Source organism: Brassica napus, chromosome C8 (assembly GCF_020379485.1).
Source record: "Brassica napus cultivar Da-Ae chromosome C8, Da-Ae, whole genome shotgun sequence".
NCBI classification, from domain to species: domain Eukaryota; kingdom Viridiplantae; phylum Streptophyta; class Magnoliopsida; order Brassicales; family Brassicaceae; genus Brassica; species Brassica napus.
In genome coordinates, this window is record NC_063451.1 from 40,660,406 (window position 1) to 40,684,435 (window position 24,030).

The following is a 24,030-nucleotide window of genomic DNA, read 5'->3' on the forward strand; positions in this document are numbered from 1 at the left end:
GATAAGTTGAGAAATATAAAACCAAGATGATGTCAGTCAAACATGCTTCTTGATAGGCACTGCACATATTGGCTCAGCTTTGTGCAAGGTAACACCGAAGGCCTCGCTCATATCAACATTTTCAGGAAGGATGCCGTTTTGATACTTCCAGTCAAAGCCATAGAGAAGAGCCGCAAGAACTAAATGCACTATCCTAAATCCTAGTGGCAATCCTGGGCAAATTCTCCTTCCAGCTCCGAATGGGATTAGCTCAAAATCATTGCCTTTCACATCGATTTCTCTTCCCAAAAACCTCTCAGGCTTGAACTGAGTTGGATTCTCCCACACGTTTGGGTCTCGTCCTATATATCGCCCATAGACTCACAAGAACCTTGTTCCAAACACACAACAAGGAGTAATTACACAACATAAAACCAACCATATAAAGTCATTACTCAGTTTAGTTATTGTGGAAATCTTCAAAATAGCATTTTTCTAAGTTTATATCACAAAAATAGCACTCAAAAACTAAAATGACCAAAATATCACCTTTCTAAGTTTATCTTTTGAAAATTTTAATTTTTTTATTTTTCAAAATTTGAAATCTTATCCCCAAAACCTCATTTCTCAACTCTAAACCCTAAACCCTAAACCCTAAACCCTAAACCCTAAACTCTAAACCCTAAACCCTAAACCCTAAATCCTAAATCCTAAACCCCACCCTTTAACTCTAAACCCTAAGTTTGTGACTTTTGATAAAACATTAAGTGATATTTTTGTGACTTTTGACCTTGAGTGCTAGTTAGGGAACAAAAACTTGATTTAATGCTATTTTTGTTTTTTTCTCTTAGTTATTTCTGTTTTGTTTAAATTAAAAAGCCTTACTAATATTTCCAATAATCTCACTCCATTTTTCATTATAAGAAAATAAAAACGAGATTATTCCAAAAAATAAAATAATAATTTTATTTTTAATTCATTCTTCCACTTTTTACTTCAACATCCACTTTTTACATCAAACTGACAGAAAATTTTGTTGGAGAAATTCTCAACTCCACCATTAAAAATAGAGTAACACATTAGAGATTATCATGTTATTTATGGTTAAGTTCGTTTTTATTTGTTATACATGGAAAATGAAACATGCAACGAGGATACCTGAGTATTCTTTGGAATGATGAACTCGAAAATCCGGACATCATCAGACTCCGATGTTCGAGGGATGAGAAAAGGGGAAGGAGGATGCAAACGAAGAGTCTCTTTCACTACTGCTTGTAAATAAGGTAGTTCGAAGATATCCAATTCTCGAACGGCGTCGTTTCGTCTTATCACTTGTCTAATCTCTTCTTGAGCTTTCACCATCATCTTTGGGTTTCGAAGTAGTTCTGCCATAGCCCATTCCACCGTACTCGAACTTGTGTCTGTTCCGGCCAAAATCAAGTCCTATCACACACACATTAGATGAATTTAATAAAAGGTCATACAGAGAAGCCCATTTGCTAACTATATAGTTTGAAAATTAGGACTTACGAGAAGCAAATGTTTGATACCATCATCATCGAGTTCTGACTCCTTTTCTTGAGATATGTCTAAAAGAGAGCTTAGCATATCATTTTCCTTCTTTCTTGAAGCCTTTAATGATCTCTTTGTATCGATGAATCTTTGGAAAACCCTAAACAGTTTGTTCATACATAGCCTCGCTTCTTTTTTAGTTCCTTGCAGATCAAGAAACCCAAGAAACGGGAAAAAATCTGCCGTGTTGGGTTTTCCAGCGATCTCCATCATCCGAAGCACCACGTTTTGGAAGTCATCCGTTGTCTCAGAGTCATCAAAGCTGGCGAGATTTGTGGAAAACAAAGCGTTAGAGATTATATTGAGAGATGTGATGAATGATGCGCGAGCAATGTTCACAGCTACACTTCTCTCGCTGCATCTGTCAACAAAGCTCATGAGTTCTTGCACTTTGCGCATCCTTAAGTGCTTGGTTGCTTCTAAACTCCGCGTTGAGAATAACTGTTGTGTCGTGATCTTTCTTAGAAACCTGACTATACACAAAAAAAACTAACCCTAACAATTTAATTTATAAATTTATAATCAGTGACCAAAAAAAAACAATTTAATTTATAAAACCAAAAAGGTTAGAAAACGACTATATGGCCGGTCTTGGCATAGGCCAGCAAAACATTAGTCTATAACTCTAAAAAAATTGAAGAAAATTATATAGACATAAGTCCTAAGTTTGTTAAAAAAAAATTATAAAACATTTACTAAATTAACTAAAACTTCCATTTTACCTCCAACGACCAAACGGAGGTAGCCATGCAAAAGAACGCTCATGGTGACCAGTGGCTCGAACCGGGTCAGTGGAGATTCGGTAACACAAGACATGGTCATGTGTTTTCAGAACTTCTTTTGCTGCTTCAGGTGATGATATGACCACTGTAGTCAACCAACCAAGCTTAAGAGTCATTACGCTTCCGTAAATCCTCGAGAGATCGGCAAGTGAACGGTGAGGCTTTTCACCGATTTGTAGGATGTTACCAAGTAGAGTTAACCTTGGAGGACCCGTCGAGATCTTGGCTCCTTCGAAGCCGGAACATGTGAAAAGGAAGAAGATGAAACAGAGTAGAAGCAGAGACAAGCTAAGATATCCATCTCACGTTTCGTTAAACTTAAAAGAACACTATTACGACGCATTTATAACGATTTAACATTGGGAGATGTAACAGGTGTCAATGTCCCTTCACCGATTCTCTAGTATTTTGTCGTGTATATGGTGATGTGTTACACGTTGAAGTCAAGCAACGAGCAACGAGAGATTCTTTAATTTTCCCATATACCGTATTGATTGTCATTTTGTTTAGGTGTCCCATAAACAATGATTTGTGGTTTTGAAAGTGCCTTCTTTTGGTTGAACTGAAGTTGGTGATTTTAAAATATACTATACCGGTTAATGCAAGTACACACCTCAAATCTTTCTTTTTTTGAATACTTGCATTAACCGGTATAGTATATTTTAAAATCACCAACTTCAGTTCAACCAAAAGAAGGCATTTTCAGAACCACATTTGATGCATTGGCAAATATTTTTGTTAATAAAATGTAAGTATACTTAGAACTTATATACTACTATATACTGAAGACTATATGACATTTGTCATTACTTTTGTTGCCAACTAGATAAAATGAAGAAATTGAGAATGATATATATAACAATTATACACTTGATTTGGAGTTTTAGAAAGCCTCAAAATGTATAAAATTGTTTTCCCCTTTAATAAATCCTTATAATAATATCAACTAAATATGAAAATGTTCTTTTTTTGTTTCTGATTTATTTTCACTGTTGTCTGAGTATTTTCCAACATCTGTTCACCAGCGAAATCTCGTCAAGTCAATGTAATCTGCCGATTGAAGGATGGAGAAAAAAGTAGAGAGAGAAATAAAATTTAAATGTACATCAAACCTCATCCGTGGAGATAAGGATAGTAGGGCTCTTTGCATTAACCACTTCAAATTCATATGTAAATCAAACTTTCATGGCATAAGTTTTCAAATCTCAAACTCTTTTTCTTTTTCTATTCGTAAATTTGAATTATGAATTGTGATTTTGCCCAATTTTCGTATTTTCAAGCTCTAAACTATAATACTTTTTATTTTAATGCTATTCTAGTTGATGATTTTTGAACATCTTTTTTGTTTATCCATTTTATATTTTTTTTATGTGTAGTTCATCATATTCTATCTGAAAGTTAGATGATAATAATTTATATTGCATCTTGTTTATCCATTCGGATCCCAGTATATGAGAGCTACTGGGAACTCCAAGGAACTGAGTTTTTTTCCCAACAGACTCAGAATAAAAATCTGTTGAACCCTTAAATGAACACATCATTTTGGCCACGGGAGTCTCTCATGATGAGAAAGACAATCTATTCTACCAATGTCAAGAGTCATGTGGAACTGGTTTTGGTCATCATGGATTGGTCAGAGTCTACGCCGTATCTCACACTCTCCCTTTCAATTTAAACTTTTTACAATTTATTTAAATTGTGAAAATCTATAACGGTTGATGTAGTATAATATGTTATATTTATTTAAATAATCCGATTTCAATATAAAAAATGTGATTTCTTTTTTTTTTTTTGGTCAACAAAAAAAAAAACGATTTCTAAACTCAGTTTTCGAGTATAACATATTATTAAATGGAAACTAAGCGTAAAATGTAAATAAATTGGCAAAAGAAAGACATGTTAAGCTTGAAAGTTTAGGCTAATATATACTCTTAGACTCAGTTGTAATTTTTTTTATTTTTTATTTAAGTAATCGGATTTCATTAGACAAAATAATTGGCAAAAGAAGACATGCTAAGCTTGAAAGTTTGGGCAAGGTTGGGCTAATATATACTATGTTCTATAACTCACCGTCTAATATATTATTGAAACGTTTAAAACAACAAAGTTGATATGGCCGAGTTGGTCTAAGGCGCCAGATTAAGGTTCTGGTCCGAAAGGGCGTGGGTTCAAATCCCACTGTCAACATTCAATCTTTTGCAAATTTGATTTGTTAAGGATCGTAGAGTAATCACATACATTAAATGTAATCAATGGACTCACTAATGTTCCATTTCCGCAAATTATCCAACTTTGGTGGATTTAAATGGCCAATAGCTCTTAAATGTAATCCATTTAATTTATTTAAAAACCGTATGCGCTATTACTTTATTTATTAATCAGTGATCTATGAGTTTGCGCACAAGAAAGTTTATGGGCAAATGTCCAAAATAGCATATTTCTAAGTTTATATCACAAAAATAGCACTCAAAAACTAAAATGACCAAAATAGCACCTTTCTAAGTTTATATCTTATCCCCAAAACCTCATTTCTCAATTCTAAACTCTAAACCCTAAATTCTAAACCCTAAACTCTAAACCCTAAATCCTAAATATCACCCTTTAACTCTAAACCCTAAGTTTGTGACTTTTGATAAAACATTAAATGTTATTTTTGTGATTTTTGACTTTGAGTGCTAGTTTGTGAACAAAAACTTGATTTAATGCTATTTTTGTCTTTTTCTCAAAGTTTATTCCGAATAATCATTTACGATCGTATTACTGGTTATTCATAAAAGCTCAAGATTTTCTCATAAACTTCGTTCATCGTTAAAGTTCTTTTATTTTACTTAGTTTCCATGTGATCCAGAGGCTGTCTCGAATCAAAGAACCTTTAAAATGGTAATAACATTTAAATCCAAAATCAACAAAGGTTTCTTCATCTAAACTCCAACGAGTTGCTTTTCAAAACAGATAAGCAAGATCCATAACATCCAAAAAAAACAAAAATAAAAAGAAACCGGCCATGACTGATTTAATGATTGATTAAAGCTTCAAATCAATCTCACTTCTTCCTGAAAGAGCATCCTTCCGTGAGCCTTGCCTTTCCTCCTGTAGGCTGGCACAGAACTGTCTGGCAGTTTCCGCATACAACAACGGTCTGCGAGTGACTGAACACAGTAGTGCTGCAATAACAAAAGACACACCCCCATAAGTTCATTATAGTTTCATCATCAAAGTTAATATCAAAGGAGAAAAAAAATGAATGATGAGAGCTTACATGTTGAAGCAGCCTTGGCATTTCACATCCTACAATAAATATTCAACAACAACAAGAAACATAATCAGAGACCAGTGGATAAACATTCAAGCAATTGTATTTTACAATTCTAAAAAAGAGAATCTAAACCATTAACCACATAATCAAAAGAAGTAGATATAAAATGCTCAAGCACTAATAGGTTAAGTACCATGAAAAATGAGTTGGGGGATTGAACAAGACGCTTGAGCTTGTGCTTCCTCTTCTCGAGCTCAGCTGGTGGGTTAAGCAGATCAATATCGTTTTGAAGAACCTGTTTCATATTAAAACCAATTACATGACGCAAAAACTAACTTAAGCTTAGAACAGTAAAAAACACGAGAACAACACTCCTAATCAGCTATATTCCACATACGCAAACGAGATTTACAACCTAACAATCATGCTTTTAGGCTATGGAAGGGAGAGATGAAGAAGAAGGAGAACTAACCATCTTCGCAAGAATCTCAAGAGACGGCGGAGATAGCAGGCAACGACAACAATAAGCGAGAGAGTATTCTAGGGTTACCACATCGTCTCCTTATATATACCACACGACAATCTGACCTCAGAACCTTCGGGACGAGCTAGAGTGTTTCGTTCTCTTTCATTTTACTTTTTTGTTCGGCCTTATAATACAAAGCCCAGTTCTCGCTTAATCAATTTATTAATCTTTTTTATGGTATGAGTTCGGTTAAACCATAACCGATCAAACCGGAAAGGAGAATCCAAATTGTGAAATTGATAAAGAGATCGACGAGTACACGCCTGCGTGCGTGTGAGGTTCTCTGCAAAAAGAGAAAAAAGCCACAGATCCTGGCGTTGATAGCGATTGGTTAATAGTCGGTGAATCAACGTTAGATACCAATCATCTTCTTCTTCTTCTTCGCGTCCATTATCTATCACTCTCGCTCTTCGTCGCGGATTGTGCTCGAGTTGTCAGATCTCCCGCCTATGATTGGTTAAATTGTTAATGGCGTTTTAGTTTATCACCCGTGAGGCCTTTCCGACGCCGGATTCTTCTCAAAATCTCGCACACATTTCATCTCTTCTAGATTCCGAGTACGAATTTAATCGTCTGCTCACTCTCCTCCTCAATTATTCGTTTCGTTGCTTGATTTAGGGTTTGTTTGACAGGAATGGCGCTGAAGCGAGGGTTATTGGGAGTTAACCGGATTAGAGGAGGAGGAGGTGGAGGTGGTGGTGGATCTCGATCTGCCTTTGTCCTCCTCGTTTTTTTCTGTGTCTTCGCACCTCTCGTCTTCTTCGTTGGTCGTGGAGTGTACATCGATTCCTCTAACGGTATTGCATTATTGCGCGCCCTTATCTTTTTTATCCTTACTACGATTCATGTAGAGATCGAGTTGCATTATTCGCTCGATGTGTGACACTGATTATAAGATCTGGCTTTGTTTCTGTTTTATTCGATTTTGTGATTATGTAATTCATTTATCTGACACGAGAGCTTTACTTTCGTTGCTGCAGATTATTCAAATGATTCACTGAAGCAGGTGAGCTGGAAACTCCTTTTTATATTATGAATCTATGTTTTAACACAAGTAAGTGATGTTGTTTGATTGGTTGGTTGTTGCAGGATCTTGACTGGAGAGAACGTTTAGCTATGCAATCTCTTAGATCTCTCTTCTCTAAAGAGGCAAGTGTTTTAAATACTTAGTTTGGTTTATGCTCCTTTCTTACTAGTTTTTTAACTCCTCATCAGGTATTGGATGTTATCACAGCTAGCACAGCTGATTTGGGTCCTTTTAGCCTTGATTCTTTCAAGAAAAACAACTTGTCTGCATCATATCGAGAAGTAGACACCTCCGTTAGAAACTCTCAGGTGTGGTTTAGTTTTGTTACTTTGGTTATTCGATTATTTCGGCTCGAAGCTTTAAACTTTTGATCTACTTTATGCAGAATCAAACAACATCTAGTGCCATGAATGCAAAACGTGATATTACTTCTAAAGGTAGTGGCTTTTATTTAAGTATCTATTTCGATGTTTTTGATCTCTGACTCTTCTTTGTTATCGCTGATGCAGGTGGTAGCCATCAGAAAGTTGAGACACCTGCAAAGTTTTACAGAAGGGTAATTGTTATTTTATTTACTTAAAGTTCAAAATCTGGATGCGACATATACATACATTTATGATGGAGAATTGTCCTTTTATCTACCTCGAAATTTTCAGCAACTAAGAGAGAAAAGGCGTGAGATGCGAGCAAATGAGCTGGTCCAGCGCAACGATGACACGATTCTAAAGCTGGAAAATGCGGCCATCGAGCGCTCAAAGTCTGTTGATTCTGCAGTCCTTGGAAAATACAGTATTTGGAGAAGAGAAAACGACAACGACAACTCTGATTCAAATATACGCTTGATGAGGGATCAAGTGATCATGGCTAGAGTCTACAGTGGTATTGCCAAACTGAAAAACAAGACTGAGTTGTTACAAGAACTCCAGGCCCGAATCAAGGACAGCCAACGTGTTTTGGCTGAAGCAACAACTGATGCTGATCTTCCCCGGAGGTAAAATGCTTTCTACTATGTGCCTTCTTTTCACTGTTGGTGGTTTTTCATAAAGTAACGTTCTGTGTAAAATGACTTTTCATGTAGTGCTCATGATAAACTCAGAGACATGGGTCAAGTCTTGTCTAAGGCTAAGATGCAGTTATATGACTGCAAGTTGGTTACTGGAAAGCTGAGAGCAATGCTTCAAACAGCCGATGAACAAGTCAGGAGCTTGAAGAAGCAGAGTACCTTCCTGGCTCAGTTAGCAGCAAAAACAATTCCAAATCCTATCCACTGCCTGTCAATGCGCTTGACCATTGATTACTATCTTCTTTCACCGGAGAAAAGAAAGTTCCCTCGCCGTGAAAACCGAGAAAACCCAAATCTTTATCACTATGCCCTCTTTTCTGACAATGTATTAGCTGCCTCAGTCGTCGTTAACTCGACCATCATGAATGCAAAGGTGAAAACAATCTTTTCTTATCACCTGAAATTGAAAATGGATTTGCTTGCTGATCTTATTTCATTTCCTCAGGATCCTTCGAAGCATGTTTTTCACCTTGTGACGGATAAACTCAACTTCGCAGCAATGAACATGTGGTTCCTCCTAAACCCACCTGGGAAAGCAACCATACATGTTGAAAACGTGGATGAGTTTAAGTGGCTCAATTCATCTTACTGCCCTGTTCTTCGTCAGCTCGAATCCGCAGCGATGAAAGAGTACTATTTCAAAGCAGATCATCCAAGCTCAGGCTCTTCGAATCTCAAGTACAGAAACCCGAAGTACCTGTCCATGTTGAATCACTTGAGATTCTACCTCCCCGAGGTTTATCCCAAGCTGAACAAAATCCTGTTCCTAGACGACGACATCATCGTCCAGAAGGACCTGACTCCGCTCTGGGAAGTCAACCTGAACGGAAAAGTCAACGGTGCAGTCGAAACCTGCGGGGAGAGTTTCCACAGGTTCGACAAGTATCTCAACTTCTCGAATCCTCACATCGCCAGGAACTTCAACCCAAACGCTTGTGGATGGGCTTATGGGATGAACATGTTCGACCTAAAGGAGTGGAAGAAGAGAGATATCACTGGTATCTACCATAAGTGGCAGAACATGGTATGTAACTCAACTCTTTGCACATTTGCCTCATGTGGGGTTTGTAGTTTTACTAATGGTTATTGTTGTGTAGAATGAGAACAGGACACTGTGGAAGCTAGGGACACTACCACCAGGATTAATAACGTTTTACGGACTAACACATCCTTTAGACAAGTCGTGGCACGTGTTGGGACTTGGTTATAACCCGAGTATCGCGAAGAAAGACATTCAGAACGCAGCTGTGGTTCACTATAACGGGAACATGAAACCATGGTTGGAGTTAGCTATGTCCAAGTATCGACCGTATTGGACCAAGTACATCAAGTTTGATCACCCTTATCTTCGTAGATGCAACCTTCATGAATAAAATTCAAATCACTATTAGATGATTTCTAGTAATCTTATGTTGTTCCCCATGGCGTTATTTTTTATTTCTACACTGTTAATTGTTTATTAATATCTTTGTTTAGTCGTATTCTTTTCTTACTTTCGGGTTAAAAACACTTTTGTTATTCCAAATTTTATTCGATAATAATACCTGCTTGCGCAGAGTGTGTTTACCTAAACAATATTAAAGTTCAAAAAATATATTTAAAAAATATTGTATTGAAATATAAATTTTATATTTGAGCATAAAAAATATTTTTAACGCCTATTTAATTGATTTGGTATTCAATTTTTTTATGACTAAATATTTTGTTTATTGATGGCTCTGTACAAACTTTATAAGAGAAATAAGTGGAAGTAGATAAGTTTAATAGAAGTTGTGATGTTCTTTTTTTTTTTTTAAGTCAACTGATGATATTATATTACTTTAACGAGTTTCAATTACAAACAGCTTTACCAAGTTACCATCCAAGGCAAGAAACATAATCATTTAAGAACTTAAAAGGCTATCTGTAAAACCAACACAAGGAGCTAAACCAAAAACAACCAACAGTTCTCCGATCAACGAAAAGGTCTCCATCAACCAAAGCTACAAAGAGGTAAGGGTTCTCTCAACGTCAAAGAGCTCGTATAACCACAAGGGAAGGCCAGGAGCAACATACAATTGAGCAAAAGAAGGATGAAGAGCACTTTGAGCAATGAGAAAAGCTCCTCTATTAGCTACCTGAAACTCAAAAACTAATTTCCATTCCTTAATCGTAGATAAAATCGCAAGCAAGGCCGATGAAACATGACTAAACGCAGGCCATCTAATGGGATTGTTTATCATTTCCACCACCGAAAGATCAGAAAAAGCAAACACCACCTTAACTTGACGATGAAAGGCCAAGCTTTCAATGGCCCAAGATAACACTGAAAACTTTGCATGATCCAAATTCTCCATCTGAGAAAAAAGTCTCCTACTATGTAGGATAACCACTCCTCTTTCATCTCTTAACACCCACGCAGCTCCAACCATTTTCTCTTTTTTTGACCAACAGAATCCAATATTACACTTCTTCCACTCCGGGAGGGGACACTTCCAACCTTTCTTGCGAGCCACCTCCATTTTCTTTTGTTGATCTTCTTCCTGCGTATCACAAGCTTGAGCCTGAAACCAATTCTCAGCTTCTTCCAAACTCCTCTGAACAACATCCAATGCATTAGGAACCAAACCTTCAAATAAAAATTTGTTTCTGTCTATCCAAATGTTCCACATAAGCCATGGGATTGCCCTTCTTTGCTTATACTCCCTTCCTTCCAATTTAATCAGCTGCAGAAGATATTTCATATTGGCAAATACAGACTCTGAATCAAAACCATGCCTTGGATAAGGAATATTAGACAAAGCCCAGACTTGTCTAGCTGATAGTTGTGATGTTCTTTTATGTGATATGAATAGATTATATATTATCTATATAATTGTTTTTCGATCTGCCATGTCAACAATTCGGTCGACCACAGCGCAACACGTATCCCTCTACCAAAATGTTGTAATTCATGCATAATAGGCTGCTACCTTTTGTTATAGACTGGGCCCATATCATATTCATGAGCTAGACGATGTTTCTAGGGTTTCGCCTTCCGTCTTCTATACCAAAACATTTTTTCGGTGTTTTGAAACGAAAACAATAAAGTGTTATTTTCTTTCGCATCGCTCTATATTCTCTTCTAATCTACTGAAACGCTTAGAGTTTTGGTATACTTTTGTATTTAAAATTAAATTTTAGATCATTTTTTTACAAATTCTCCTATAAACTATATATAAATATATAAATTATTAATTTATAATTTTAATATGACTATGTATTTACATAAAATCTTTTAAAATATTGTTATCTTATTAACTTATCGATTTATATCATATTTTGAACGGGTTCAATTCAAATCTAACAAAATTATTAATTTATAGCATTTATTAATTTATTAAATATTACTTCTTGAAAAAAAGATTCTATAGTGTATTCATGCATATTAAGAATATAATAAATGTTTACAATTAAATTTATTGTTTATTTTTACTATATATTTTCCAATAACCATCAACCAATTGTATTTAATTAATTCAAATATTTTCAATTAATTTTTTTTTAAAAGCATACAATTTATCAACATTAACTATTAAAAATACCTTAAAATTCTAGAAAATTTATTATTTTGAAACAAAAAATAACTCCAGAAAATCTTCATTTTAGGAACAGAGGGAATAGTTTATTGAAAATCTACCGTATATTAAGCCATATAGTATATTGCATCTGTTTTCTGCCTTTTCAGGGTTGTAAAATTTCTTATTTTACCGATGCAAATAATCGATATAACATAATTAATATCATGTCTAAGAAAATTTGTTCGTCGCTTTCACCCCCGCCCTTGCGCAAGACTCAGACGTTACAACCGATGTCGGATATCGCCAGCCCGCGTTTGAAAATCTTCCGCCACTTTCTTAGTGGTCTCAACAGTGAACCGGCGAAAGTAGGAAGACAGCAGTGGCAGATTCCAAGGAAAAGAAGGCCTAAAATTCTGGTCAACTTTAACCTTGGACGCAATCAATCCTTTTCCACCACTACATTTTCTGTATTCTTCTCTACTCTTCGGCTTCTTGTGCTTGCACAAGCGTTCTGCATCGACATACATTGGCTCTACTGTATAGTTGACCTCGAACGTTTCCATGTAGTCCATTCCTTTTCTCCTTTTCCAGTTATATGTCTGCCAGCAATAAGCAGGAGAAACCCTAATTAAATTTTCCAAGACTTGAACAAAAACATTGATTCTTACCGAAAGTTCTTTTGGGTTTTCGAGGACATTTAGACGTATTGGGATAGTTCCTGAAAAGAAAAGGAAGTTCCATGACAACTCTTTATCAACCTCCAGGATCGGCCTATTCCCTATACCTCTCTCTGATGTAACTTTTCTTGATATGGCTTTCTTCATAAAAAAAAAAAATTTCTTCTATTATTTTTTAAAAAGCTCTTAAATATACACATTTGAATTATACAATGATAAGTAAATAACAAACCAGAAGTGGGCGGCCATTGATTTCTCTGGAGTATGTTTTGTTGTCTTGATTAGTTAAAACGTCGTAAGCTGCTTGAGGTGGCAATCCTAATGTAAATTCCATTTTTATACTGGAAAAGCTATCAATATTATGGTCCGTATGCACCTTCAAATATAAGAAAATATAAATGAAAATTATGGATCATTTCATAGTTCTATATATATATAGATCGAGGCAAATGTTTTGTAATCTTGTTAGCTGATTTAATCTTACCTTCACCGTAGGAGAAGGTTCATGATATTGTTCCTTCTTATTTGCATCTCTCCACAGTTTTAATTGCTCCTTCGTCTCATCTCTCTCATCGTGAGTTTTTGTCTCTCTCACAGGCTTGGATTTCACTTTTTCAGATTTTTTAGGCTGTTGAGTGTTCTGACTGATCCAGCCACCAAACTCAGGAAATATGCCCATTTACACACTGAAAATTTAGGCCCCAAAGAGATATGACGATGGAAAGAGTGTCTGAGATATAGATAACGGGACAAAGAGTTAATTGACTTACCGGGGGAAAGGTCAACGGCACAAATCATGTATTGTATATACTATATGGTTTCAGGCGCCTTAGAAAAAAGTATAAGTTTAAATATAGACAACACATATATATATAACTGAAAGAATAAAGAAGGTGAGTGTACCTTACGTTAACGTACCGCCGAGTAAAAATGAAACATATCAAGGCAGCTAAAGTCTCGTGACTTCTTTGTTGACGTACAAGTAAGTATTAATGTTGTCCCTGTTGGAATGAAAAACTTTGTTGAGAATGAGAAAGTGTTTGAAGAGAGAAGTTACATAATATGGAAATCTGCTAGTTTCACAATAGAGTAAATACGGACTAGTTCGGAGTGGATATATACGAATATGTAAATATTCCGTAATAACTAAAAGATATTTGTAAGTTTTTTTTTTGTAAATTATATCTTCGAAAAAAAAACCGAGGTTTTTAAAGAAGAAATTAGGTTTGATTTCTTTCAGATTCTCTCGTCGGCCGACCAAAAAAAAATTCTCTCGTCTCCAATACTCAATAGTAAGCACACCTGCCGTTCTTATTATTTTGCAGTTTAGGCAGTGAAACATGGACATGATCAGTCAATTGTCAGATGACTTGCTCATCCGAATACTATCACTTGTCCCGACGAAACATGTCATGGCCACATGTTGCTTGTCGAAAAGATGGCTGCTTTTTTGGAGCTTAGTTCCAAAGCTTGAGTATGATGATAGCAGTTACAGTGATGAAAACTATGCGACCTTCACGAAGTTTGTTTACGGGTCTTTGATGTCGAATAAGGCACCGGTTCTAGAGAGCTTGACTCTCACTCTAGGTCCCAATTTTCAAGCAATAGATGTTGGGATATGGATTGAAACAGCAGTTTGTCACCGTGTGCATGCGATTATAGTTAATACCCTTCCTTATGAGGAGAAAGGGACCATGATCAGTTTGCCGAGTAGCATCTATACATGTGAAACACTAGAAACCTTGGAACTAAGTGGTTGCTTTTGTTTGAATGATATTCCTTTTTCTGTTTGTCTCCCGTCTCTGAAAACTTTGGAAATTATAAATGTGGAGGTGTCGTCTCTCACAAGGCTTTTATCCGGTTGTCCTAATCTTGACCATCTTGTTGTGCACCGAGAGGATATAGACGTGGATATCGTGGTGCCTTCTCTGCGGAAATTGAACATGGTCAATTACACAGGAGGCCAAAAGGGTAGCGGATTTGTGATAGATGCTAGGTCTCTCGTGAGCCTGTACATTAAGGATGATGTCTTTAACGACTACCATCGAATTGAGTATATGCCTAAGTTAGAAGAGGCATATGTTGACATCACTTGTGGAGTACGTGACCACAAATTTCTGAAAGCTTTTACTTGTGCCCGCGCGCTTTCTCTATGTTTATCATTTTTAGAGGTACGTACCACTATATATATATATATTAAAATCAACAGAATGTTTTTCTTCCTCTTTTTATTATAAGTTGTTGCTGCTGCTGTGTATAGGTGCTGTCTCCTCGTAGCATGATCTTCCACAATCTCGTTTATCTGACACTGAATACATGTGTTCACGGTTGGTGGGATCTTGTCACTCATATGCTCCAAGATTCTCCCAAGCTAAGATTTCTCAAACTCCATGATGTACGCTAACCACATCGTGGTGGTCTACTGGTTTCCACTAGAAGAGGAGTTGCCCTGTTGGTCCAGGCCAGGGATCGACTTCCCTCTAGTGCGAAATTATTAGTTCCACATGTGGCCACGCGGATATGGGCTCATGCTTACAGCCCATTTGAATACCCGGGAGAGGATCCATCCGTGGATTGCACCTCCCACCCGGGGGTTAGGTCTGTGTCTTTAATAGACCCGGGTTTAACCCCCTTTCCATGATGTACGCTTATGTTGCTTAATTAAATAATGTTTTTTTTGTTACATCCTTATGCATCGGTCAAATTTACTAAGAGCATCATTATCGCGGGTGCTAAGCCCCGTCTCTTACGTTTTTTTTTTTAAAAAAAAAACCTTAATAATGCAAAAGACGTCGCTTAATTAAGCGCTACAAGAGACGTCCCTTACGGTACACGCGTCCTAACGCGACATCTCAGTCTCTCTCTCATCTCTCTTTCTCGACTGATTCGGTTTGATTCCGAAACTTCCACCACCGGAATCGCCGCCGTCTCAGTTGCTTCACCTCCTCCTCCGTTGACAAATTGAAGAAAGTGGTAGAGGAAGGTAATGCCTACGGAGCTTTGCAGATGTACAAATCCTTCAGTGCCAGGTTCCTTCATTACCCAATTCATCAAGTATCGAAATACCTCTTTTTGACTCTGTTAATCGGTTAAAGTTTGGATCTTTGATGTTGTTTCTTACTTTTGAATATGAGATTAAAAGCATTAGCCTTTTTTTTTGTTTGCTCGGCAGATATGTTACGGGAAGGTACTTGCTATTATTGATTCTATTCTGGAAACATTAAGATCCATTAAATTAGAGATAAAGATTGATTTTTTTTTTGTTCTGTTTTGGTTTCAGAGGAAAGATCTGCAGAGAAGAAGAATAGAAAGAACAAGGAGACAAAATCAGAAACAAAAGAAGAGAAGAGAGCAGAGAAGGATGAGAAGATCTTGCCAGAGGAGAAGAACACAACTTCTGTTGCGCTTCCTTGCATTGATAAGCTTCGAGACGAGTTGTCTTGTGCAGTACGAATCTGAATCTTGATAACTTTTTCATCATTATTCCTTGATTAGTGTTCTTAAAATTGAAACTTTGCTTTGTGATTCTGCAGATTTGTCTTGAGATTTGTTATGAACCAAGTACTACAACTTGTGGACACAGGTACATCTTACTACACAACAAACACCACAGAGTTGTCATTGTGCGGTGAATTTGGTACTGACTTGTTGTCTTTTGTGAGTTAATGAGATTTAAAGCTTCGAACTTTATCTAACAATGGTGTTTAACATGCAGAAATGGCAAATACTGCACGGTTAATACAGTTCTTTGGAACACAATCCAGCTTATGTTCCCTAAAGAAGTGGAAGCATAGAGAGGTGCTGCTTCTGCTAATTTCCTAACCAAGGAAACGCCAAGCCCTAGAGACTCTAATCAGAAGGTAACAAGCAGGAACAGAGATACGGCGTTTCAAGCTAGGTTGCAGAGAGACGATATATCGAGGTTACTTGTGTCTGAAGAGAGAAGGAGGAGAGGCGTGAGGTTGGATCAAGATAGCGATGCAGCGTTTGCGTTGCGGTTACAGCGGTAGGAATTTGCGTCTGCCTTTGGCGGTACGGTGGCTGTGACAATTTTCACTTCTTCTTCATCAACGGCTCTAGCCTTTCTTTTGTTGTTACCTAAACAAATTTGATGTACTGATACAGGTTGCAGAGGGATGCATTGCCTCTTTTCAGTATGCTAAGAGTAAAATTTAAGTCTTGCATAGATAGAGAACCACTGCTTAACGAGGTATGCAAGATTAGTCTCTGCATGTTTTGATAATTATTATTATCTCCTTCCTTACTCTTGTTATCCCTCTTCTTTCAGACGCAGATAACAAACTCAAAGTGGTGAAAACTCCAAATGCTGTGAATCCCCTTGTGCTTGGTTCTTTTGTAAGTTTTTCAATCTAAGAACTTGAATATAGAGTTAGCATGTACTATGTTTTAAGAAAAAGTTTAAGTTAATAAGAAAAATCAAAAAAATTTGGTGTTTAATTAATTTTTTTTTTTTTAACTTTTAAATAAGAGACTTGCAATGGAGCACGTAAATTTTAAGGTCTCTTAATCCGGTCTCTTAATTCATTTTTACAATTAAAAAGTATTAAAAAAAAATAAGAAACTCATTTAGGGTCTCTAGGATAATGGTGCTCTAAGAGTATCTGAATAAAAATATTAGTATAAAAATAAAAAGTAAGAAAGAGAAATCAAAAAACAAGAAAAGCGATTGGTTAAGAAGAGACTCAGAACACCATTAACCCTAGCAGCACAAGTGAGGTGCTTAATTTTTTTTTTTTTTTCTCTGATTTAAAAAAAAAATGAACCAATCGCGGACCGCCACGTGTCAGTGTGACCTGCAAAACAGCTCAAGCATCGACGCCAGATCTGGCGTCTTTGGCGTCGCTTCTTCTCTTTTTGTGGTGGAACCAACCCTTTTTTTTTTTTTTTTTTTTGGGCAAACATTGCATTCATTAGAACTAGAGTTTACTCTCCTAAAGCGGAGTTCATTACAGAGCTCATTACAGAGCCAGCGAAAGCAGATTCTGCCTCGGAATTGAAATTACGAGAGATAAAACTAAAGGAGATGACATCAAAGAGAGAAACATAGTGATAGATATCAAACATGATACCGAACAGTTCAGGTAGATGCTCCTCCGCCTTCAATAACTTGATGAGGGAAGATGAATCAGAGAGAACCGCCAGGGATCGGACGTTTGAGAACATGGCATTAGAGACCGCGCGATGAACGGGAATGGCTTCCGCCATGATAGCCGATGATACATGACCACAAGCTCCGGAGAAGGCCGGAGGATGATTCAGGACTTCACCCGAGTAGACACCTCCTATACCACATTTTCCGGTGTTGGCATCCCACGCTGCGTCTACATTAACCACCAGAGTGCCTTGTGGGAAAATAGGTGGGGGGCAAGGCGATCGAAGCTGGTTTGGGTGGAGAGAGATAGCTCATGCCTTAATCATGTTTTCGCAGTTTCGCACCTTTTTTTTAAGAGAGTTTTTCTACAGATGTCATTCATTAAATGACACAACAAATTTTACAGCAATAAATTTTATTTATCTAATTAACATATTAATAATTTTATGTTGAGAGAAGTGGATAAACAAACTTATTGCTGCAGATGTTCTAAGGGCAGCAGCATTGGGTAAGTATCTCAGACACATTTTCTTATGCATTTATATCAATATTTTTAACAGAATTTATTTATTTGATTTAATTTAATAACTGAAAAAATACTACACAAATGGAATGATTTCGTTTCTGAACAATCGTACCTCCTCTTTTTGCTTTTCTCTCTCTTACTTTTACATATTTTATTATTTTATTTTTCTTCGGTACTCTTCAGAAAGCACCACTAATGGAGTTTCCCGATATGATTTGACCGTGTTGAACTGTGTTTGGGTCTTAGGAACATGATCTTTCGCTTACAAGTATAGAACCCCCGGATTGCTGGAAACCACCGAGTTCTGTTCCCAAGTGTTTGTTGCACACTTTTGAAGATTTCGAGTGGCACGGTTACAAAGGGAGGCGAGGAGATGTAGTGATGGCCGCATACCTTATAGAACACGCTACTTGGTTGCAGGAAGTAGCTTTCTTTTCAGAAGAATTCGATGACAAGAGAGATACGATGCTTGAAGACTTTACATCCGTGGCTGCGCCTTCACCTTGCTTTACATTTTACTGGAGTTCGGACCAGGGCATGACATACTCATGCTACATATTAGAAAAAACGTGAGCGATGATTGGATTGATGATAAAATAGAATCCTGGGTGACGAACAGTGATTCGATTGATGATAAAGAAAGCTAATTCTTGGTTCAGTTCTCCACCTTAAGGGCAGAAAAAAATCAATTAGCAATAATTATATAACGCCCCGACCGCCCACGGCTAATGGGTCACCCACGCCCGCTCTCTCGGCCCGTGGGCTCCATCCCATCCGACGGTCTGTCCGTTAATTTCTGAAGGCTCGAAATCATTGTTTACTGATCCTGCAATCACCACCCGACCTTTTCCCATGCTTTGGCCTCACTCGCACGCTATCGCGAATCACTTCCCGATAGGTCACCCATCCTTCCACTACTCCAGCTCAAGCACGCTTAACTCTGGAATTCTTTCAGGATGTGCTCCGGAAAAGGTAAGTCAACTTTGGTGACATAGGTAGCCAAATCAATTCTCTTAAGCCTTTTCACATATCACAACTCGGGATGTTACAATTCACCCCCTCTCAAAGAACGCAACGTCCTCGTTGCGGCCCACGACAGGTCTCAAGACGCCACTCAGGTCAGAACTGAGATGGCTAACCAGCTCTGATACCACTTATAACGCCCCGACCGCCCACAGCTAATGGGCCACCCACGCCCGCTCTCTCGGCCCGTGGGCCCTATCCCATCCGACGGTCGGTCCGTTAATTTCTGAAGGCTTGAAATCATTGTTTACTGACCCTGCAATCACCACCCGACCTTTTCCCATGCTTTGGCCTCACTCGCACGCTATCGCGAATCACTTCCCGATAGGTCACCCATCCTTCCACTGCTCCAGCTCAAGCACGCTTAACTCTGCAGTCCTTTCAGGATGTGCTCCAGAAAAGGTAAGTCAACTTTGATGACATAGGTATCCAAATCAATTCTCTTAAGCCTTTTCACATATCACAACTCGGAATGTTACAAATTATTCCGTGGACTTCCGGATAAATTATTAAGGTACTGTTATTCGGTTTAGATATTAAACTCAACTCCAACAGATTTCAAATCTGTAATATTTTAACTGATCAATGATGTGTAATTTTCTGTTGCAATCTATACCAACGAATTTTAAAATAGGTAAATTTTAGAATTATTATTATTTGATTTATCAATTCAAATATGTTAGATTTTAGAATGATTCACTATTGATTTTAGAATGATTCACTATTAGAATTATTGATTATAGTCGTGTAGAATGCCCTCTTGAATTATAACTATAAAAACTAGCATTGAAGATGATCCTTTTGAATCAAATAATACATTTTGAATTTGATAGAATACATACTTTATTTGTTTTTTTTTTGAAGATTACATACTTTATTTGTTGCAGCAAAGAATCTAACGTTGGGAATCTTGGGATGAAAATAGCACTTTTAAGAGATTATGATTGAAGATTGAGTCAATAATAAAATTTAGAAAATCTGCATCACCATCTTAAGGGACTCACGGAAGTCTATTTTTAAAAAGAACAAGAAGAAAAATTGAAAGAAAGAAGAAAATAAAGACGAAAAAAAAGTGAGTTGATAACTCTGAATTTTCAACTGAAAATCTTTGGGTGAGGTTTGGATTTTGATTGCTAAAATTTACTCATAAACTTAATATCAAAACCATGCAACTTTTTAATAACTCTTTTCACAATGAAAATCAATCCATACATGAATAACACTAAATTTTAATTCATTATTTCAAATCTTAGGCTGAATAACGACATTTTTTTTAATAATGATACTATAAATACAAGAACTAATAACACTAGATTTATAAAAAAGAATTAAAATCAGTTATTGAATAATAATAGATTTTCTTTCGATTTATACTCTATTCAAATCCTTTAATGAATAATATCTCCTAAAGTTTTTATGTATCATTTAATAGATAAATACTTTTATATATCTTAAAAACTTTGTCTAAAAATATTATAAACGATAAACTGGAGTCTGAACTAATTTTTGAAAAATCATATTTTCCTTCCACAACACGATTAAATGGATATATAAAAATAGACAACCAAGAAAAAAAATTAAATTAAACTAATAAATCAAAACGTCAAATGGAACAAACAAACGTAGGTAAGTTTATAAAGAAAATAAAGTAGATAAATTTATAAATAATTTTTATCATTTCAGTACTGTAACTGAACAAAACCAGTTAATTAATAACCAATTCAACTAATACACTTCAAAAATTAATCATTATTCATATTAGTTTATGAGTGAACTATTTCGAAATTATAAAAACTAAAACATCTTTCATGAAGAAAACAATTAACAGAGGAAATAAGATCATCTTCCTCTCCCAACAGTCCATTTCATGTTCTGCAGCCCTTCAATAGCTCCCATCAAGATTAGATGAGTGGTCCAAATCGATTAAAATACTCTCGGACTTGAGTTTTTTGGCAAATGTACAAATAAATAATTGATATTTTAGATTTAAATATTCAAATAAAAATGAACATCAAAATTTATTTAATATATATGAAAAACCGGGAGTAGTCCAGAAAAGTCTCTAGTATTGGTAAAAACTTAAAGCATTGTTTGGATCAGAATAGTTGTTTCTGTAAAGCCCAACAACTATGTTGAGTTGGGCCTAAACCGGACCGACGTATTCTTCCCAACTAAAACATAATTACAAATCAGCCCTCCGCAAGATCACAAGCGAGAAGAGAAACTCAAAGGAAGCTCAGAAGAACTAGGGGTTGGCAAAAAATCCAAACCGAATCGAACCGATCCAAACCAAACCAACCGAAATTAAACCGATCCAAACCAAACCGTGCGCTTTACATAACCCAATTGGTTCATGTTTTACTCAACCCGAATGGTTTCAAACCAAACCAAACCAATAATCTAATATATTTTTATCTATAAATAAATAAATAAATAAAAATATATATATATATATTAACATATTGTAAATTTTAGTTAAATTTTTGTTTTCCATTTTTTCTTAACTTCCATATATTTTTTAAAAAAATCCAAATATGATTCAAGTAATTCTAATAGCTAAAGATTGTACTGAAAACAAAGCCTAAAAACTATAAGCATCTAAATCGTAACTATGTCGTTTCGTTCATCTTCTCCAATTTTTATTCTCTAAATTATGTAACAAAGTTATTATAAGATCAATAAAAACAAAAAGGTAGATGCAAAAAGTCTTTTAGTTAATAGGTTTTGGAATAGTTACAAGTCTTTGTTACACTAATTAGATTACAAATAGTCTGCTCTTTGTTTATTATGTATTTCTTTCTTTGACGTGGTTAAGAGTTTTGTCATCTAGCTTTAAATTTTTTTTGTTTCATAGATTTTTAAAGAAAACCAAACTAAATCTAAACCAAACCGAACCAAACTAAACCCAAACCGAACCTAAACCAAAGCTATTTGGTTTTAATTGGGTTGAGTTTTATAAAACCCAAATTAACAAAACCAAACCGAATCCGAAACTAAACCGATATGCTCACCCCTAAGGACTTTATTCTATATTGCCCTATTAACTCCTATGTCTATTCTAATATGCCCCATCCTAATAACTTATTTCTTTTTTATTTATTTTTAATTACAAAACGTGGCTAACTACCCAAATACCCTTAATGAATTAACAAAACTACAACCCAACCTAAGCTAAACCCACCCAAACCATGCCCAGTCGGATCTAACCCGAATCTCTCCTTAACCCTAACACGTGTTCCATCGTCATTAAGCTGTTAAAAAAAAACCTCTCTCTCTGCCGAAATCAAAACCGACGAACAAAGAGACTGAAATCCCTCTCCTCTCTTCCTTCTTCAACCTCCGCAGAAGCATTCAAAATCGACATCTTTCTTCTTTTCTTTCCCGAAACCCAGGTTCGTTTTCGAATTTGTTTAGTCGTTTTTGATGTGGATTCGTGAGAAATTAGGGGGGGGGGGAACTTGTTTGTTCATGAAAAGTGTTGAAAGTGTTGATGTTTGGGTTGTTTGTTAGATTGGTTTGGTAATGTCAGTTGAAAGCGCAATGATGATTCAAATTTCTTTCTACCTGGTTTGATGTTTCAAGTAAACACAGTTCACCAACCCTGTTACTTGTTGAGCTTATATACATCAAATTAATCATTGGATGCTTTGTGGGGATTAGTCATGGGCCATTATTGACTTCGTCACGTTGAATTTCCAGTGTTGGGTTCACTTTGTAATCAGCGGTGACTCTGTTTCCTTGCATTTTACCTAGAAATTAGTTATAGGCTTATGAACATGTAGTTATTTTGAGATCCAATCTTGGTTCCACTAGACTGTTAAGTTTGATAATTTGGTTGAGAGGTCAATTCGTTTCTAATAATATGCATAGCTTAATACTTTGTCAAGTTGATTTACTTGATTAAGTAATATGTGTGGACATCTTGTTCTTGTTTTATGATTATTTTGCTGAGTTTGTTTCCACTGCTTCCACTATTACGTACTCTAGTATTTGTTTTAATACTCATGGACTTTGCATAGATTCTTGTTCAGTGTTACTTATAACGAAGAATTCATTTTGGCTGAGTAACTAAATGTCTTTGCTTTTATGGTTTGAGTTTGTATTTTTCGTGTCTGTTAGATTTGATTTACTAATAGATTTGGAAAGGATCAACTAATAGATTTGAGAAGGATCAACTAAATATGTTTGCATAGTTTCCAATGGAATAGGAACAAAGTTGATGAAGAAGCTGAGAAAGAATCTAAAGATGCAGAGAAAGAGAAAGAAGGATGGAACATAAGGAACAAAGGCTTGTAATATAATGGCTGAGTGTTAACTAAGAATTTAAATATGTAATTTAAGAATATTGTGTAGGAAATTTTGTTATGTTTGTTGCAATGCCAGTTTGGATATTGTGTATAAAATTGGTATTATGTTGTTTTGAAATAGGTTTAGATAACTAGAATGTTAAATATTACTATGTGCCAAAAGAAATAAGCTGGACTACTGGATTTATTAGAGATTACTAGAACATACAAAATACTTGTGTTATTTCGTTGGCAAAAACATGTCTTAACATAAAATACATGGCTTACACATGTTTAAATTTATTGAACTACTAAAACAAATAAAACCTTCAAAACGTGTAAAACATATTTAGCACATAAGCATGTAAAACATATTTATCACATGCCTGAAAGGGATAAACATTTTAGTTTAAAAAAAAATTATTTTTAAAATTAATTGCTGATTAAATATTATTTAAATAATATCAAATAATCCTTAAACATATTTTCATATTTTTTTTATATCGATATACCTAAAAATTTTATTTTTAGTAATTTCAGTCTTTTTACAACGAAAAAACTTGTCTAAAACATTTTCAAAACTAAAAAAAAAACATGTCTGAAACGTGAAAAAAAAATATCAGATGTAAAAAACATATTTAAAACGTGACAAATTAACCAT

At 35.8% G+C, this 24,030-nt stretch overlaps 5 protein-coding genes, 1 non-coding gene and 1 pseudogene across 9 annotated transcripts; 3 read left to right on the top strand and 4 right to left on the bottom strand.

The window, feature by feature from the left end:
- Positions 1–15: 15 nt before the first annotated feature.
- Positions 16–3,951, bottom strand: LOC106412377 (annotated as a pseudogene).
- Positions 3,952–4,439: 488 nt separating this feature from the next.
- TRNAL-AAG lies at positions 4,440–4,520 on the top strand. Its single transcript has one exon. It is a non-coding gene; the product is annotated as a tRNA-Leu (tRNA).
- A 674-nt stretch (positions 4,521–5,194) lies between these two features.
- Positions 5,195–6,233, bottom strand: LOC106415163 (40S ribosomal protein S27-2). Its single transcript, XM_013855799.3, has 4 exons — positions 6,062–6,233; positions 5,783–5,884; positions 5,593–5,621; positions 5,195–5,497 (listed from the first exon to the last, which is right to left on the bottom strand). Exons 1-4 carry the CDS (start codon positions 6,062–6,064, stop codon positions 5,377–5,379), a joined length of 255 nt encoding a protein of 84 aa, XP_013711253.1. The 5' UTR covers positions 6,065–6,233; the 3' UTR covers positions 5,195–5,376.
- A 156-nt stretch (positions 6,234–6,389) lies between these two features.
- On the top strand, positions 6,390–9,760 carry LOC106415161 (polygalacturonate 4-alpha-galacturonosyltransferase). The gene is made up of 11 exons (XM_013855798.3): positions 6,390–6,672; positions 6,748–6,912; positions 7,096–7,121; positions 7,205–7,264; positions 7,331–7,450; positions 7,528–7,579; positions 7,652–7,698; positions 7,799–8,133; positions 8,221–8,578; positions 8,651–9,229; positions 9,303–9,760. Exons 2-11 carry the CDS (start codon positions 6,750–6,752, stop codon positions 9,576–9,578), a joined length of 2,016 nt encoding a protein of 671 aa, XP_013711252.1. The 5' UTR covers positions 6,390–6,672; positions 6,748–6,749; the 3' UTR covers positions 9,579–9,760.
- A 2,005-nt stretch (positions 9,761–11,765) lies between these two features.
- LOC106413325 lies at positions 11,766–13,288 on the bottom strand. The gene is made up of 5 exons (XM_022708909.1): positions 13,192–13,288; positions 12,906–13,107; positions 12,654–12,797; positions 12,413–12,562; positions 11,766–12,343 (listed from the first exon to the last, which is right to left on the bottom strand). Exons 2-5 carry the CDS (start codon positions 13,098–13,100, stop codon positions 12,026–12,028), a joined length of 807 nt encoding a protein of 268 aa, XP_022564630.1. The 5' UTR covers positions 13,101–13,107; positions 13,192–13,288; the 3' UTR covers positions 11,766–12,025.
- Positions 13,289–14,667: 1,379 nt separating this feature from the next.
- On the top strand, positions 14,668–16,883 carry LOC106414016 (LON peptidase N-terminal domain and RING finger protein 3-like). Of its 4 annotated transcripts, XM_048764872.1 has the most exons (7): positions 14,668–15,450; positions 15,594–15,608; positions 15,702–15,868; positions 15,955–16,004; positions 16,137–16,453; positions 16,547–16,631; positions 16,710–16,883. In XM_048764872.1, exons 1-5 carry the CDS (start codon positions 15,408–15,410, stop codon positions 16,213–16,215), a joined length of 354 nt encoding a protein of 117 aa, XP_048620829.1. In that variant the 5' UTR covers positions 14,668–15,407; the 3' UTR covers positions 16,216–16,453; positions 16,547–16,631; positions 16,710–16,883. The 4 variants fall into 4 exon arrangements, 2 of the variants coding, with proteins under 2 accessions (XP_048620829.1, XP_048620830.1); XR_007327165.1 differs by having other exon boundaries at positions 14,669–15,608; positions 15,955–16,058; XR_007327166.1 differs by lacking the exon at positions 15,594–15,608 and having other exon boundaries at positions 14,670–15,450; positions 15,955–16,058.
- A 482-nt stretch (positions 16,884–17,365) lies between these two features.
- LOC111209053 lies at positions 17,366–18,061 on the bottom strand. Its single transcript, XM_022708785.1, has 2 exons — positions 18,007–18,061; positions 17,366–17,763 (listed from the first exon to the last, which is right to left on the bottom strand). Exons 1-2 carry the CDS (start codon positions 18,059–18,061, stop codon positions 17,366–17,368), a joined length of 453 nt encoding a protein of 150 aa, XP_022564506.1.
- Between the last annotated feature and the right edge of the window lie 5,969 nt (positions 18,062–24,030).

Excerpts from the sequence above, each read along its gene's own strand:
- LOC106415161 (XM_013855798.3), top strand. The coding sequence starts at position 6,750 with ATGGCGCTGAAGCGAGGGTTATTGGGAGTTAACCGGATTAGAGGAGGA. Across the intron at positions 7,451-7,527 it reads CCTCCGTTAGAAACTCTCAG|AATCAAACAACATCTAGTGC; the intron begins GTGTGGTTTAGT and ends TACTTTATGCAG. Across the intron at positions 8,134-8,220 it reads GATGCTGATCTTCCCCGGAG|TGCTCATGATAAACTCAGAG; the intron begins GTAAAATGCTTT and ends CTTTTCATGTAG.
- LOC106415163 (XM_013855799.3), bottom strand. Across the intron at positions 5,622-5,782 it reads CCCCCAACTCATTTTTCATG|GATGTGAAATGCCAAGGCTG; the intron begins GTACTTAACCTA and ends TATTTATTGTAG. Across the intron at positions 5,498-5,592 it reads TGCCAAGGCTGCTTCAACAT|CACTACTGTGTTCAGTCACT; the intron begins GTAAGCTCTCAT and ends TTGTTATTGCAG.
- LOC106414016 (XM_048764872.1), top strand. The coding sequence starts at position 15,408 with ATGCCTACGGAGCTTTGCAGATGTACAAATCCTTCAGTGCCAG. Across the intron at positions 15,869-15,954 it reads GAGACGAGTTGTCTTGTGCA|ATTTGTCTTGAGATTTGTTA; the intron begins GTACGAATCTGA and ends GTGATTCTGCAG. Across the intron at positions 16,005-16,136 it reads ACTACAACTTGTGGACACAG|AAATGGCAAATACTGCACGG; the intron begins GTACATCTTACT and ends TTTAACATGCAG.
- LOC111209053 (XM_022708785.1), bottom strand. The coding sequence starts at position 18,061 with ATGTGTCTGAGATACTTACCCAATGCTGCTGCCCTTAGAACATCTGCA. Across the intron at positions 17,764-18,006 it reads TAGAACATCTGCAGCAATAA|ACGCAGCGTGGGATGCCAAC; the intron begins GTTTGTTTATCC and ends TGGTTAATGTAG.
- LOC106413325 (XM_022708909.1), bottom strand. The coding sequence starts at position 13,100 with ATGGGCATATTTCCTGAGTTTGGTGGCTGGATCAGTCAGAACACTCAA. Across the intron at positions 12,798-12,905 it reads AACCTTCTCCTACGGTGAAG|GTGCATACGGACCATAATAT; the intron begins GTAAGATTAAAT and ends TTATATTTGAAG. Across the intron at positions 12,563-12,653 it reads TCAATGGCCGCCCACTTCTG|AAAGCCATATCAAGAAAAGT; the intron begins GTTTGTTATTTA and ends TTTTTTATGAAG.